Here is a 17714-nt window from a genome sequence, read left to right as displayed (position 1 = left end):
TAGAAAAAAAATAAAAAGTGGTTTATTTATAAACTATTAAAAATCCTCTTCAAATAGTGCGAAAAGTGTTTTTAAAAAATGAATAGTTTCATCAAAGTAACACGTAATGTAATCAGTGACAGATGTCGGCCAGGGAGGCTAATCCATTTGTTAGGGGTTTTTTTTTTGTACTATAATATCACAAACATAACTGCTGCGTACCTAGTTGACAGTTCTGTAGTCCGTTGCTGTCAGGAATGGCTCTTACAATTAGAATAACGGCTGTTATCTCCCGGAGCTCTGCGCAGTTATTTATTTTAGTTTCACGGAGGGAGAGCGAGGACCCCGGAGCAATGAATCAGGCAGAGGGAGAGCAGCTGATCAGTGAGAACGTAATTTGTTGACGTCGTTGCCCGGCAACCAGACTACGGCGTGTATGCAGAATCCTCTTTATCTCCTGAAAGCGAGTGATCTCTTTGTCGCTGCAAGATTTATGGGTTTGTGTTTTCTTATTAACTTTTAGCTGCCTGGAGAACTCAACACAAACCAATAAATCTTGCAGCGACAAAGAGATCACTCGCTAGAGGATTCTGCATAGACACCCTACGTTCTCACTGATCAGCTGCTCTCTCTCTGCCTGATTCATTGCTCCGGGGTCCTCGCTCTCCCTCCGTGAAACTAAAATAAATAACTGCGCAGAGCTCCGGGAGATAACAGCCGTTATTCTAATTGTAAGAGCCATTCCTGACAGCAACGGACTACAGAACTGTCAACTAGGTACGCAGCAGTTATGTTTGTGATATTATAGTACAAAAAAAAAAACCCCTAACAAATGGATTAGCCTCCCTGGCCGTCATCCGTCACTGATTACATTAGGTGTTACTTTGATGAAACTATTCATTTTTTAAAAACACTTTTCGCACTATTTGAAGAGGATTTTTAATAGTTTATAAATAAACCACTTTTTATTTTTTTCCTATTTCGCGGAAGAACCCCTTTAAGTAAGAACGTGGCTGTACTGAGCCTGCGCAGTAAGCTGGAGCCACTTGTACAGGAGCAGGTCTATGCTCACGTGGGTGCAGCATGGCCATACTCATGCCAGAAGTGGAGCACAGCCCCGATGTTAAAAAGAAACCGTGACCAAGAATTGAACTTCATCCCAATCAGTAGCTGATACCTCCTTTCCCATGAGAAATCTATTCCTTTTCACAAACGGATCATCGGGGGGGGGGGGGGGGGGGGGTCTGTATGGCTGATATTGTGGTGAAACCCCTCCCACAGTGGGATGTCAGTGCCATGGTCCTGACAGTTTCCTGTCTGTGAACCTCATTGCATTGTGGGAAATAACAGCTGTTTACAGCTGGATCCAACTGCCAGAAAAGTAATCAGCATCTCCTTCCACTGACATCACCTGCCAGCAGTAAAAATGTCACCATGTGATAAATGTCAGAGTGTAAATCAGGGAGAGGAAAGATTTTACAATGGACAAACACTGACTAAATAATTTATAAATAATTATTGAAAAAATGAAGCACCTTTTTAATGAAATTTTTTTCACTGGAGTTCCTCCTTAAAGAGGAACTTCAGCCTAAACAAACATACTGTCATTAAGTTACATTAGTTATGTTAATTAAAATAGATAGGTAAAATAATCTCTTACCCACACTGTTTTAAAAGAACAGGCAAATGTTTGATTTCATGATGGCAGCCAGCCATCTTTTTGGTTGAAAGGAGGTGACAGGGAGCATGAGACACAGTTCCAACTGTCCTGTGTCCTGATTACCCCTCCCAGTTGCTAGGCAACGTGAATAACAACATAGGAAATCCCATCATGCTCTGCACAGCATCAGGGGAAAAAAAGCCCGGGCTTTTTTTCTTTGATGGGTGGAGCTTAGCTAAAAATGCAGCTAAAAATGATGATTTGGTAAGAAAAACAAAGTTCTGATGCTGTGAAACTGTTAAAGAAACACCAAGCCTTTTCAGTTCTGCTGAGTAGATTTTTCATCCGGAGGTTCACTTTAAGGAGGGTCCAGGCAGTGTGGGAGGTTTGGTAATTGTTTCCACAATTATTACGCCTCATTGTTCTCTTTAAAAATGAGACTCAGTTCTTTGTTACTAATGTATTTACCATTAGTACAACACATACAATTATTTATCTCATTCGTTTATTTTCAGTTCAGGTGTGCTTTAAATGTTTAGTTGGTAGACTCTCCTCTTTTTTTACTGATAAGGGTGAGTTTCTGTAGCATCTCCTGCTCCACCTCGCTGCTATAGGCTTCCTGAAGGCAGAGCTCAGGCGTCAAATTAACTCAGCCGCTGCCTCCCATCAATGTGTCGGAGTCCCCCCACAGCTTACAGCAGAAGTCATTATTAGCCGTTGACTCCCCCATCGCGCTTGCACTTCTCAGCTATGTGAGCACACGCTCGGCCGAGGCACAATGGCCGCTGTTATCAGAGCATTACGCAATCCCTAATCCCCTTGTTCACAAATTCTTACGGACCCCACTGTGTCATTTCTTGCAGAAAATAATTGGTGAAAAATACCAGGCTTTGAACTCCCGGCTTATTATCGGACGGCCGTGTTGGAAACTTTTGTTTGATGAGATCGCCAAATCTAACAGACGGTAAGTACCGCTCAGAGGTGTCACTGGGTAATAAGGTGCGATGGGAATCGCCTCACATTTTTTAGGTCTTAATAGCTATTTGTGTGCCGGCTTTCTGCGGCCTTATCGAATATGAGAGTCGGAGCTGGTAATGTCACATGTGATTCTCTCGGTAATGTTTTCCCGGCTTGTGAAGGGCGCAGACGTCACACATTTTATTTCACTTTGTGCAGCCGAAGGCCCCGTCTTCCACTAAGGCATTTACATCTGGAGGAAGCCGTCTAGGCTAGATGCTGCATTGCTGTAAGATGAAGTGTGCCATGCAGGATTTGTTACCCCTCAGTAGAGATGAGCCCCATCCATTGCTTGCAGCCCAACTATGCTCAAAAGTGATCAAGACCAATTGTAGAAACGTTTGTGTTGATTAGAATGCATTAGAAGGATAAGGTGGCCATACTTCAGGCGATTTTGCATGTACATACAAAGAAAAAAGTCGTGCGGAAATTTGGGCGCCCAGTAATGCCGATAGTAAGATATCAGTATTTAATATTATATTATTAAATATCAATATTTTACTGTGGATAAGCCTACTCTCACACAGAGCCCTCCCCCCTGACAACTAACCCAAACACCCCCCGCACAAACTACCTTATTGACGCCTAACCCCAATCCCCTCAATCCGCAGATTACCTTCCTCACGCCTAAACCTAACCCCCCCCCACACACAAACTACCTACTTGACCCATAACTATAACACCCCCCACAAACTACCTTTCTAATGCCTAATCCTACCCCCCACACACAAACTACCTGCCTGACCCCTAACCCCACCCACGGACAAACTACCTGCATGACATGTAACCCAAACCACCTATACCCACCCATAACAAGTATGGCCACTATGACTCCACCCACCCATAACAAGTGTGACCCCCATGACTCCACCCACCCATAACAGTGTGGCCACCATGACTCCACCCACCCATAACAAGTGTGGCCACTATGACTCCACCCACCCATAACAAGTGTGGCCACCATGACTCCACCCACCAATAACAAGTGTGGCCACCATGACTCCACCCACCAATAACAAGTGTGGCCACCATGACTCCACCCACCAATAACAAGTGTGGCCACCATGACTCCACCCACCCATAACAAGTGTGGCCACATGACTCCACCCACCCATAACAAGTGTGGCCACATGACTCCACCCACCCATAACAAGTGTGGCCACCATGACTCCACCCACCCATAACAAGTGTGGCCACCATGACTCCACCCACCCATAACAAGTGTGGCCACCATGACTCCACCCACCCATAACAAGTGTGGCCACCATGGCTCCACCCACCCATAATCAGTGTGGCCACCATGGCTCCACCCACCCATAACAAGTGTGGCCACCATGACTCCACCCACCCATAACAAGTATGGCCACCAGGATTCCACTCACCCATAACAAGTGTGGCCTCCATGGCTCCACCCACCCATAACTAGTGTGGCCAGATGACTCCACCCACGCATAACAAGTGTGGCCACCATGACTCCACCCACCCATAACAAGTGTGGTCCCAACAACCTTTGCCATGAAGCATGGGTAAGTAGTTTGGGCACCCCATAGCCCTGGGCCTTCCTGCAGCTGCCGAGCCTATTCCCCTAGCAGTAACACCTCTGCTGACTGCAAATTGAAAAGAAAAGACCATTTTAATAACATCTAAGTACAGAAAGCCTTGTGGAGCACCTATATGCATTTTTGGCAATTATTTAAAGGACCATTACAGCAAAAATGTAAGCAGTTATATTCTGACAGAGCCGACAGGTTTTGGATTAGTCCATTTCCTCATGGGGATTCTCTGGGTTTTCTTTGTTTTAAAAAGCATTCTTTGAATAGTAGTTTCTAAAGGCTAACTGCCAAAATAGCGTGCATGTGAGTAGGGAGGCTGGCATTTAAACTGCCGTTAAGGAAATGCTTTTGAAAATAAAGAAAGTCCTCAGAATCCCCCATGAGGGGATGGACTAGTCCAAAACCTGTCAGTTCAGACAGATTTTAACTGCTTTCTTTTTTCACTGAAGTGGTCCTTTAAGTGAAGTTTCAAAGAGTGAGCAATTTACTGTCCCAGCTTAGATTCCCATCACCCTATTTACGTAATGCATAAACGTTCTTCTCCTTCAATGGACTTTATCCAAGTGCTCCAATTTCCTCCCACACCCCGAAAACACAATGCTCCGCTAATTGCCTTCTTCCCAAGATTGTCGTAGACACATCAGACCAGGAGACCCTTCGAGGGACGGACGTGAATGAACCTACATGCGCTATAAAGCGTTTCGAAACACGCCGGCGGCGTACAAATACAGGAAGTAAATAAAATGCAGGAAAATCTGCAAACATTTAAAATTTTAATGCAGAATAAGTAAATTTGTAACTGGCTCTGGAGAATGTGTAATCCCTGCCTCTCCTGGCCGCGCTGCACACATGGTATAGTCCCTGGCGTGTATAATGACTTTATTGCACGTTGCCTTGAAGCAGAGCAGCAGGTAGCCCATGCCCCTTCCCAGAATATCCTCCATTACTGATTACAGCCAGTGGGAAATGCATTATAGTCCCACGTATAGCCTTACATACCGCTGTGCGCTGATTCGTCAGCTGGTGCTAAACCACTAATGTACGCTGAATCAGGCACATCCAAGAACCAGAAGAAAATAAGGTAAAAACACACATATATACCACATATACATATATAGTCTCACACATATACTAAGGCTGCGTATACAAGTACGACGGAATCTAGTGTATTGGGACTGAGGGGATTGTGCTTTCCATGCCTGCTCCATTGTGTGCCACACCATAGGCCCTCCTCTTCCCTCCATAGCAACAATACGTGTCGCTAGCCAGTTGTGTTGACAGGGCTCGGCCTGCACTGTCACCCAAGGGATCAAGTCCTGATCCCTGCCAGGCGACTTTCATCCTATAGGTGTACTAAACATACTTCCCAACTTTTTGAGATAAGAAAGAGGGACACTTTAAGACACGCCCCTGCCACACTTCTAACCACTGCCTTGCCACACCGCTCAGCATGCAAATCACCAAGAAATCAGAATTAAAAGATGTGGTTTTATCATTCAAACCACACTTTTCCTTTCTATCATATAGATCTTATTTTGAAATGTTAAAATGAAGAAAAACTATCAATTTACTTGATGGCAGTAGAGTTAGTTAAAACATTTTTCAGTAGAAAAATTCATGCAGTATGTATAGTACTCCCATCTTCTTAAAGAGAAACTCCGACCATGAACTGAACTTTATCCCAATCCGTAGCCGATACCCCCTTTTACATCAGAAATCTATTCCTTTTCACAATTAGACCATCAGGGGGCGTTGTATGACTGATATTGTGGTGAAGCCCCTCCCACAAGAAACTCTGAGGACCGTGGTACTCTTGGCATTTTCCTGTCTGTAAACCCTGTTGCATTGTGGGAAATAGCTGTTTACAGCTGTTTCCAACCGCCAAAAAAGCAAGCAGCAGCTACATCACCTGCCAGCAGTAAAGATGTCACCATGTAATAAATGTCAGAATGTAAATCAGGGATTTAAAAGACTTCACAATACGTAAACACTGACTAAATCATTTATACATAATTATTGTAAAAATTAAGCACTTTTTTATTACATTATTTTCACTGGAGTTCCTCTTTAGCCTCCTCTGGACCAGCAGGCTCCAACCCCAGGCATCTTTAGCTTGCAAGCGGATACCCGAGTAACACAAGAAAACACATGCAAACATCGGGTGAATATACAAACTTCATTTAGACGTCTTAGGCCTAGTATACAACATGCAATTTTCATAACCATCAAAAAATTTGAATATTGTGCAAAAGTCCATTTTTCTTAGTAATTCAACTTAAAAGTTGAAACTAATATATGAAACGGACTTATTACATACAAAGTGAGATATTTCAAGCCTATATTTGTTATACATTTGATGATTTTGGCTTACAGCTTATGAGAACCTCAAAATCTCAGACCATTAGAATATTGTGAAAAGGTTCACAATTCTAGGATCAAAGTGTCAGACTCTAATCAGCTAATTAATCCAAAACACCTGCAAAGGGTTCCCATTTCATATATAAGTTTCACCTTTTAATGAGACACTGAAGCGAAAAAAAAAAGTATGATGTAATGATTTGTTTGTGTAGTACAGCTAAGAAATACAACATTAGCAGCAGAGACATAAGTCTAATATTGTTTCCAGTACAGGAAGAGTTAAAAAGAAAAACTCCAGTTGTTATCTATGCAAAAAAGCCATTGAGCTCCACCTTTCTTCTGAAGCTTGTTATCTCAACTGTCAGACACTGTATTTTTTTCTCTGCATAGGACAGGTCAATAGTTCACTGGCCTGCTCTGTAAAAGTATTTAAAATGCTGCGTAGCGTGTAAACTGCAAATAATAAAGAATGATGCAATGTTATAAAAAAAAAACCATGTAACTGAAAATAAAAATATGAGAATATTGTTGTTGCTACTAAAGTTCTAATAATTCGTAATACACAAACAATTCATTATATCACATTTTTTTCACTTCAGTGTCTCTTTAAAGGTGAAACTGGTATATGAAATAGACTCATTATATGCAAAATAGATATTCCAAGCCTTTATTAATTATCATTTTTATGATTATGGCTTACAGCTTAGGAGAACCCCAAAAATCAAAATCTCAAACCATTAGAATATTGTGAATATGTTACATATTCTAGGCCCACAGTGTCTGACTCTAATCAGCTAATTCACCCAAAACACCTGCAAACGGGTTCCTATTTCATAAACTAGCTTCCCATAAGCTGAATTACTGAAATAAATAGACTTTTACACAATATTCAAATTTTTCGAGTTTCACCTGTAACTGCAACAGTAAAAACCAATGTTATTTTTTTTCCTTTCTTTCCTTTTTTCAGGAAGCCCGTCGGAGTGTTTTGTTGTGGCCCAAAGGGACTCTCTAAGGAGCTCCACAAACTGTGCAATCGTCCTAATAGCTACGGGACACGTTTTGAATACAACAAAGAGTCCTTCAGCTGAGAGGAAAAAACACGACGAGGGAGGCCAAGTGCAATTCATGCCAACCAAAGAACCTTCATCAACGGAAATATTCAAATCGCCACAACTGACTCTCATCCACGAAGCTGTTTTATGAAGGGATTACCGGTATTACCTACGGAACAGCCGTGAGGGTGGCTTCTTCTATGCACTGTATTTATGTTAAAACAAACTTGACACCTATTGAGAGGGGTCCCAATGTTACTAATGCCCTGTGATAAAACATGTTCATCTGAGAGGGCATCTTGGTGATTCCCATGGCACTTTTTTTTAAAATGTATTCCTTGGCTTCAATTCACTAAGGGCTGTTTGGTAAAAAAAAAAAAAATAGGTCGGTAAAATAACGCATTCGGGATTTTAGACTTTTTGAACAGTTTGATAATGTACCAAAAACTGTTGTTTCAGTTCACTAAAGCTAAATACTCACCTCCTGATGGAGGAAGATGGATCCAGTGACGTCCCCCTTCACGATGAGCATCCTACAATCCACCTTCTGGTTGGTGGGTATGCATGAAGTCACATGATCACAGTCAAGCAATTAAAGTATTTTGCGCGTCATCAAGGATCTTAAAGTGAATGGGAACCGCATTTTAAAAAAATGAAGCAAATACTTACCTAAGGAGAGGGAAGGCTCTGGGTCATATAGAGCCTTCTGTCTCCTCTCTCGGTGCCCTCTATCCTGTGCTGCCTCCCCCCCCCCCCCCCGTTACAATCCCCCACCGAAGGGGTATTTGGAAGTCTTCGGGAGCTGTGTCCTCCCGAAGACGTGCGGCTCCATACTGCACAGGCATGGAGCGTGCAAGAGAGCATGCTTGTGCAGGCGCAGTACAGGGCCGCCCTTCTTCAGAAGCACTCAGGCTCCCTGAAGACTTCTGAAGCCTTCTTCGGCCGGGTAAAGCAGTATTTGACTAATTTGGTCAAATACTGCTACCGTGTGAGCCAGGACCGGAACGAGGGGACCAGGAGAGGAGCGGAAGGCTCTATAGGACCCAGAGCCTTCTCTCTCCTTGGGTAAGTATCTGTCTCATTTTTTTAAATGCGGTTCCCATTCACTTTAAAGATCCAATCCACCGTAACGGTCGTTACCGCTGCGTGACACTAAATGATGTTTGCATGATCGTGTGCCTGTACGTCGCATGATCATGGAAATAATCGTTTTTCTCACAAGTATCGCCGGTTGTCTGAAAAATCATCGATATTGTAGAGGTTACACCAGCTCTGCAGCGGTCCTCTGCAGCAAGCAGTGATTCTTCTACAAGTGGCCTACATGAGCCGTTACTGTGTGACAGGCTTCCTGCATTACTTTAGGGGCTTGATTCACAAAGCGGTGCTAACTGTTAGCACGCCTGTGAAAACCCCCTTAGCACGTCTAAACTAGCTTTTTGCGCGCAAAACTTTACGTGCGCAAAACTTTATGCGCGTAAAACTTTACACGCGCACTGCACAGAGCGCCGGGCGCTCCGCGCGAAGTGCCCATTAAAGCCTATGAGACTTAGCGCGCGCATAGGACTTTGCACGCGCAAAACTTTGCGCGCGGTACTTAGCGCGCGATCTGATTGAGAAAACCGGTGCTAACCTACTTAGCATCCTGGTTAGCACGCCTAAAGACTTTAGACGTGCTAAGTAGGTTAGCACCACATAGTGAATCAAGCCCTAGATGTGCAAGCATGCCAATAAAGGGCCCTCTTCTGTGTGTAAGTCTGTAGATCTGCATATCTAAAGGGATACAGAAAAGCCTTTTTGAATGCCCCCTTCTCCTGTTCTTGTGTTTTTTTTCTTTCTGATAGCCTGCCCTGGAGTGCATCAGATCAAATGGGGTGAGTAGCAGGACCAGGTAGCTCCTCAGTTTGACCACATGCAGATTGCTAGTTACAGACAGGTCCAGGCTGCTCTTAAAATTCAGAACATTTTACTTGTTTCACCATAAACTCTAATCTTTATTGAGGTATTTACTGAACAAGTCAATAATTTGCCTCACTAGTTGGCAATTTTGCTTTTCAGCCTTCAGGAATTGGGGTTTGGCAAATTATTTGGTAAAAATCAGCTGTTTTCTGCATTACCGAATGCAGAATTTCTTAGTGAATTGAAGCCCTTGTAGCGATAGAACAAAAACAAGGGAATTTTACTAATTACCTTTTTTAATGTAAACCTATTTAAGAATTTACTTTTATTTTATGCAATGTCCTGAATGTTTTGCAGTGGAAGCTGTGACCAAAGGCACTTATTTCTTCTTGGCCAGTTCTGATCACGTGATATGACTGAGTTTTCTGCCATGTTTGTGGTCTTTACAAAAGAGCAATAAAGTCGATATATACAGGGATTAGATCTATTTGTAAAGAATTACTGTAAATGTAAAAAAAATGTAGTGCGGATACTTTATATACTCACGTATAAGCCTATTTTTTCACAAAAATGTAATGAAAAGTTACCCCCTCTGCTTATATGCAAATCAGTTGAGCAGAATGGATGGTGGAGCAGGTTTTGTTACTGGAAGGGGAGAGTAAGGATCATGCACTAGTGATCCTGCTCTTACCAGCTGGCTCCCTGCAGTGTCCGTGGTTCCCATCCCCTGCAACATGGTGTGCAGTGTGCACTGCTCAAGACTACCTGTATCCCCTGACTTGTGGAGCGGAGCGTGCAAGCAATGTGTCAGCAGTGCAATGATCGAGGATTCTTTCTGTGTGGCAATAGCTGTGTCTCATATCTATGACCCCATCTAGTGGCGTCTTGAGACACAACTATCATCCTTGTGGCACATCTGGCTATGGAGAGAAAGGGTGACTTGTACTGGGAGCACAGCTGGCTACTGTGGAGAGGGCTATACTGGGGAGGGGGCTTATACACAAGTCAATCACTTTTTCCTGATTTCTGAGGGAAAAGTGGGTACCTCTGCTTGTACGCGGGTTGGCTTATATGCGAGTATATACGGTAAGTCTTAGGATCAAGGTAGAAAAAAAACACATAGATTTGAGGATTACTTTTTTAATCTATGGGATCTTTTCTAACCTCAACACAATCAGGGCTCCAACGGGTTAGGGCCTTTGAAATACATTCTCTCTCTTCACTGTCCAAGATATTTCTGGTTGCATACATACATTTCTGGCACCAGATTTATTGGGCATTTGCTGACGCAGCTAATAAAATATTACTAATTAAACTTTTCCTTTATTCTGTGGGCTTTATGATGGTGCTTTTGTCTGGGTTTTTGTCACTTCTCCGCATCTGTTGTCCCACTGACCCCTTAAAGCATACCCTGGTCCTTAAAATGTATCAAAAATGACGCCCTTTGTGTGTATGGGGAGTAATGCAGAAGCTTACCTCACTCCCATTGCCCCAGTGTCAGCCTCCGTTTTGCTGTAAATTGACCCGTTCCGAAATCCAGGTCGGTGCATATGTAGTATGTCCATGGGAGTATGCCCGCACTCCCGCGGAAAGACGTACCCACCACGCACACACACTGGACTTGAGGTCGGCGAGGAGCGCGGTCAGATATACTGCACATGCGCAAGGGGAGTATATCCTGGTCAGAGGCCATGCACGCTGGTATGTCCTCCTGCGGGAGCGCGCGCATACTCCCACAGAAATACTGCGCATGCTCCAAACCTGACGACCAGAACTTTAGAACGTGTCACTTTGCAGCAAAAATGAGGCTGATGCTGGGGCAAGGGAGGTGCGGTAAACTTCTTCACTACTCCCCATACACACACAAGGCGTCATTTTTGCCATATTGTTAGGACTAAGGTATCCTTTTAAAGTGGACCTGAACTCCTGCACAGGACAGAAGGAAAACATAGAGAAGTGCACCCTGCGTGTATTTAAAGAGTTTATCTCCTGCCTAATTCCCCCTCACCTGTGACTAATCACAAGTGTAACTTGATCTCTCAGTTGTGTCAGCTGACTGCCACGGCAGAGCAGCTAATTTCTAAACACAGGACGTTAACCCTATGTCTGCTTCCATGAAAGCAGGAAGTAGACACAGAGTAGATTTATTGCAGAGTTTGCATCAGCTGTTACAAAGAAATGCTTTTCATTAATAGTTATCACACTTTTTTTTTTTTTTGAGGGGGGGCACAGAGCTTATGAAAACTTTATTTAAAAAAGACGGTGGCTTCACCGGGTGGGGAGGGGGGGGTTTGTTTGTTTGTTTATTTTCTGAAATTAATGAATTATGAACCAGCGGTGAGGTGATTACCCCTACCATCTGACTGCCACATGTTATATACCGGCAGTGTGTCAGGCAAATCCAGGAAGCTAAAGACGGATGGGCACCGAGGTGGGCGACAGGTTCATTTTGATCTCCATTGTAGCTAGAGCCATCCCTGTCTGCTGAGCACCACGCTGTTCAAATGTGGACATTGTTACCCTGTGTCTTCTGACTTAATATTCACCGTCATTCTCCTATCACAGTGATGGCTAACCTTGGCACTCCAGCTGTGACAAAACTACAAATCCCATCATGCCTCTGCCTCCCCGAGTTATGCTGTCAGAGTTGCAATGCCTCATGGGACTTGCAGTTCCACCACAGCTAGAGTGCCAAGGTTAGCCATCACTGTCCTATCATATTTACTTATGCTGGGATTTACCACCATTGAGAAATCAGCCTACGGGTACATATATGTGTCGGTATGCTCTTCTTCTCTGGAAGCAGTAATGCAGAGAATCCCACCTTGCTAGTAGTACAGTAGAGTCCCAGTTATCCGGCACTCAACCAACCAGCAGTCTCAGCTATCCAGTGGGGGCTGGGCAAGGCCGTGACTGCACCAAAAGCTCAATCCCAAGTGACCCATAACCAAGAGACTTAGCAATTCAAGTCCAAGTTAGTCCATGGGGAGGAATCCTCACCAGGCCCAGGACCGGGTCGAGGCAGAGGCAAGAGAGGCTCCAGCCTCAGGGCGCAATGTAGGAGGGGGCGCACAACTCACTCAGCTATCATTCCCCTATTGTGTTTGAAGCAGAGAGAAATAAGAAAAGGGGACACATGGCAGTGACTGCAAGCCAGATAACTAGAGATGAAGGTGTTGGCAGGGTCAGGGGCCCTGGGGTGCCTCACAGTCTAATAGTAATCAGTGTGTGACGGCTGGGGTGGGAGGGATGGAGGGGCGGAGCACTTTGGTGTCTCAGCCTTGGCTGCTGGAGGTCCTAGTCCCAGCTCTGACCAGACCCCATGCGCTTACCCATACTGCCTTGTGGATGATCCTGCTCCACCTGTATTACCTCAATAGTGGCCCTACTGAAGAGTTATCTGGTACTAAAAGGAGGCTCCATGTCTATGTACCGGATACACAGCATCATCGGTTCTGTGCCAAGAAGTTTGTTCTCTTGTTTAATTAAAAAAAAAAAACTTTATGATCCCTTTTGGAAAGTCCTCAAGTTCTTTATTGTTCTGTCAATTTTTTTTTCACTGAAGTTGCTCCATCCTATTGCTGATCCCCCCGTGCCCGCAGTATAACGACCACACTGTCACACCTACGGCCGTTATTCACGCTCCTCCATGCGGCATATTCCCTTCCCTCCTACATCGCAATGCTTTTGTAGCCACTACGCTATTAATAACACCCGGTAATAAAATGTCCTCAGCTCTTGTACTCATTAAATCCGACATTTTAGGTTTGTAAAATTCATGAGGCCGGTTGTGTTAGTGTAGCGTTTGTATATCGCCGCTTTCAGATTGCACTTTACAGCGAGGTCTCCAGGCAATCCTCTATCGATCCTGCAACTTCCAGCTAATTACCAGTAATCAACGGCCTCTGAAATCCAGTTGCCTGCCATTGACTTTTCTCTGGCTAGTTATGAATCTGCCGTTGTTGTTTTTTGTTTTGTTTTTCTTCCCCTCTCGTGTCACCGGGACGATATATCAACCCCCCTCCGATCCTCATTACGGATTCTATTAATAGTCCCGCAGTCTTAAGGGAATTAATTCCATTGACACAACTCATTGATTTGCTTGTTTTAAAGCCCTATCTCACAGCATTGTTTATGCTTTCAGCCACGAGACCTTAGGGGACTCTTCATCAGCTTCTACACAGCCACAGTCGAATCCATCCTTTGCTCCTCCCTCATTGTTTGGTATGCAGGTTCGTCCATCAGCGATAAATAATTCCACAGAATAATCAGCACATTAGAAAAGATCATAGGATCGCCACTGCCCAGGCCCGGATTTACATCACAGGAGCCCAGTGTTCTCCCCAGAATTTTTTTTCATCTGGGTGGCTTGAAACTGTTGCCGGGTGGCATGAAAAAGTAGCCGGGTGGGGCAACATAAGAAAATGCAGGACCGGTGTTTCGGTGCCCAACTCTGCTTGCAGCATAGGAGTAGGTGAGCTGATAACAGCCGGGAGCTCACCAAAACTATCCGGGTGGAGCACCCGGCTAAAACAGCCTGGGGAGAACACTGGAGCCTATAGGCGCAGATGTCCTGGCACCCTAGACCTTGCCATCCATGAACTTACAAATCCCAACCGAATCGCACCGCAACCGTACTGGCCCCCCCCAGCTGTCACTTTTCCTTTACTTCCCTTGCCCGTCATAGCTACAGGCAGTGGTGTAGCAATAAGGGTTGCAGAGGTCTCAACAGCACCGGGGCCCTTGGGCCAGAGGGGCCTGTAGGGTGCTCCCTCAACTGCAGTATTAGCTCTTTATTGGTCCTGTGCTTGTAATGATCACTTCTATAAATGATAATCATTAACGAACTGTTCCCCATCCCCTTCCTGCACCTCAGACACTGAAGTTGCCATTGGCAGGTTTGGTGCGCCATATCAATTGTTATGTATAGAGTGCTTGGGGGGGCCCCATGTAAATCTTGCATCGGGGCCCACAGCTCTTTAGCTACGCCTCTGACTACAGGTGTTTTCTAAGCATTAGGTAGCCATAAATACCCTCAATATTAAGTAGCTAGAGGTGCCCCCACTGAAGGGAGATCTGATCAGTGGAATGCCGAGAGTTAAGTGAGTAACCTCTCATGGCCTACATGGCCTTATGGTAAATCCGGCCCTGCCCCTGCCACCCTTGGATCTCATCCACACTTCCAGAATGAGGTTGAGGGCCACCAAGTTCTAGCACGACACCTTCCATCCAGGCAGTCGCTTCTTCGAATCAGGTTGATGTTTCAGAGCTGTCCTCTCTAGGACCACCAGGCGCAGGAGCATGTTCTTCCTCAAACTGTTCATCACCTGCTGAACTCTTAGCACTCCCCCCCCCTCCCCCCCCCCCCACACACACACACACATAAACCTTACCATGTTGCAAGGCCCTAGTCCCATGAGTAGCATCTCTTCTCCTGATGCCCACCACAAACTGATAGTATTCCTGTGCAGAACTCTGCTCCACTCCCAAGTATTGTCTATACACACTGAATGCTTGCTATGATGACCTTGAAGACATTCTTATATTGTCAATGCCATGTCCGTCTTATGTCATATTGTCATTGCCATGCCTGTCCTATGAACTGTCTTGTAAAGCCGTTGCCATGCGCACCACAACCATTTCTGAAAGTGTCAAATGGTGTACTTGGTTCGAGTTTAAAGTTTGCAAATAGGACATTTGATGTTCGCAACATCTCTAGCAGGGAGTGGGCCACTGGACACCAGGGAACTATATAAGGCAGGGAGGCTGCCACTGGACTAGAGAGAACTGTATAGGGGGGAGTGATGATAACTAAACACCAGGGAACTGTGTAGGGGATGGAAGAGGGCCACTAATCACCACAGAACTTTATAAGAGAGGAAGGTGACCACTAGACATTGAGGTTGGCCCTTGACTTGGTCTCTTTGTACAATTTCGGCCCACTTTGTGTTTCAGTTTGACACCCCTGATCTATAGCTTTCATTTAATAAGTATAACTATGCTAATACTTTAAAAAATGTACAATTTTCGACACCAAGTTCAAATTTCATTAGCGGCTCAGACATTTTTCTTTCCACCTTGGTCTTAAAACATTGTGTTTCAGGCAACGCTCCTGTATTATTTAGCTCTACGGACGATAAGCAGCTTACACTGACATTTATCTAAGTTGTTGGCTGATAAACCTTAGCACCTTGAGATAAACCTGCCGTTTAATCTCCTATGGATCAAAGATTTCATTTAATTTGTTTTCTAAAACCATAAGCCATTTTGCAGGAAGACCGCATTAATCGTGACTGGAAACAGCTCTGGTGGATGAAAACCACCGTTTATGCATTGCTATTAAACACCTTAACCGGTAACCCCCTTCAAAGGTCATTGTGCTTTTTGTGAGAAATAATGCTACAACGTATCACAGTGTTATACGGCAGGAGTAATTCTGTAATTCAGTGTTCTTAAAGCTTCAGTCTGCCAACCAGCATTAAAGGACAACTGAAGTGAGAGAAGTATAGAGGCTGCCATATTTAATTCATTTTAGAGAATGCAGATTGCCTGGCAGTTCTGCTGATGCTCTGCCTCTAATGCTTTAAGCCATAGACCCTGAACAAGCATTCGGATCAGATGCAGTGGCGACGCTACACTGGTGCATGCTGACACACTGCCCGCCCCATAGCAATCACTGAGTAACGCCTCCCTCAATAACACACAGTTAACAGTTTCCAGGCACCAGCAGTGTACGGTAAACAGGATAGGATCTCTCTATGTAAAAAAACCTCTACATGTCAGCATAAGTCTATGCAGGCATTAAGTAAACCAAGGGTCTTATCAATTTGTCATAAATACATCACAATCCTGGCAAGATCCCTTGTAATGAATGTATCTGGATGACACTTATATTTGCAAACAAATCTGATTGTACTGTATGTTCTAACATTGTCAGTCAACACGAGTAGAGTCTGGACAATGCTTACTAGCTGAAAGCTTACAGTTTTTCTTTTAATTTAGCCAACACATAGTATTCTCCTGATTCAAAAACTTCATTTCTGTAAAATACAAACTCTGGTCTGCAGCAATGCTTAGCTGCTAAGATAAATAATTACACACACTGCATTTCTCTCCCTCCTGCCTCTTTCCCCTCCCCTTGCTTGTAGAGTCATAAGATGCAGCATGGGCGCTGGAATGATTTGTCTGTGATCTGTCCACACAGGAGCAACTTGCTAGCAAGTAAGGAAGCGACACCCATGCTAATCTAGAAATAAAAAACACATATATAAGTAGATAAATACTACTTCTACTTACATAATAGATGTATTGTGCTATCCACGTAATGATTCCTGTGAATTTTATAAAGGAAAAGCAGAAGATCCTATTCTGAGGCAGTGGACATCTTGCCAAGCTTAATGCTGACATCATATCCTCCCTGACTCTTGTTTTTCCCCCTCCCTTCTCTTGCTCATTGTGTATTCATTAGCTGCCCTCCTCCCAGAGTCTTCCCACTGAGGTGTATACTAACAACTGCACCGTCTTTTTTTTATTTACACATCCAATCACTGAGCCACCTCAGCCTTGCTTGTAAACACAAGTAATCAGAGGGTGTTTCTGATAAGCAACTAGGCAGGGAAATAAATGGAAGAGGAGGAATATCTATATATATATATATATATAAAAGTGTGTGTGGTGTGTGGTGTGTGTGTGTGTGTGTGTGTGTGTGTGCGTGCGTGCGTGCGTGCGTGCGTGTCACTCGAAAACGACTTGACCGATTTGAACGAAACTTGGTATTCAGTTCCCTTACTACCTGGGATGATATGTTCTGGGGGTCTCGAGTCCCCCCTGCCCATGTGGGCGTAGCTACAAACAGCAAATCAGATTTCATCCATTCGAGTCAATGGAAAAAATGTAAAAGTCTGCCTTTCCCCACACATGGCACAGTTGGTCACTTGGTGACCGAGGTTACAAATCCAGGAAAAGTGGGCGGAGCATAAAACAGCCAATCAAATTTCAGCCATTCATTTTAAATGGGAAAATGTAAACTGCAGCCATTCTTACACTGTTAATCGCAGGGGTCTCAAACTTGACACAGTTGGTCACTGGGTGAATGTGATTAAGATTCAATAAAGTGGGTGGAGCCTACAACAGCCAATCAAAATTCACCTATTGATTTTCAAGGGGAATATTTAAACTGCTGCTATTCTTACACTGTTA

General features: G+C 44.2%; 1 protein-coding gene across 3 annotated transcripts in view; it reads left to right on the top strand.

The window, feature by feature from the left end:
• The window catches only part of NOX4 (NADPH oxidase 4), a 310753-nt gene extending 299923 nt beyond the window's left edge, over positions 1-10830 (top strand). For all 3 annotated transcript variants that reach the window (XM_068266792.1, XM_068266790.1, XM_068266791.1), the window contains 2 exons: positions 2503-2603; positions 7535-10830. In XM_068266792.1, the coding sequence (XP_068122893.1) occupies positions 2503-2603; positions 7535-7655 (222 nt within the window). In that variant the 3' untranslated portion in view covers positions 7656-10830. The remainder of the gene's footprint in view (positions 1-2502; positions 2604-7534) is intronic.
• The last annotated feature ends 6884 nt before the right edge of the window (positions 10831-17714 follow it).

Source organism: Hyperolius riggenbachi, chromosome 2 (assembly GCF_040937935.1).
Source record: "Hyperolius riggenbachi isolate aHypRig1 chromosome 2, aHypRig1.pri, whole genome shotgun sequence".
NCBI classification, from domain to species: Eukaryota; Metazoa; Chordata; class Amphibia; order Anura; family Hyperoliidae; genus Hyperolius; species Hyperolius riggenbachi.
This window is presented reverse-complemented; position numbering and strand designations above follow the sequence as displayed.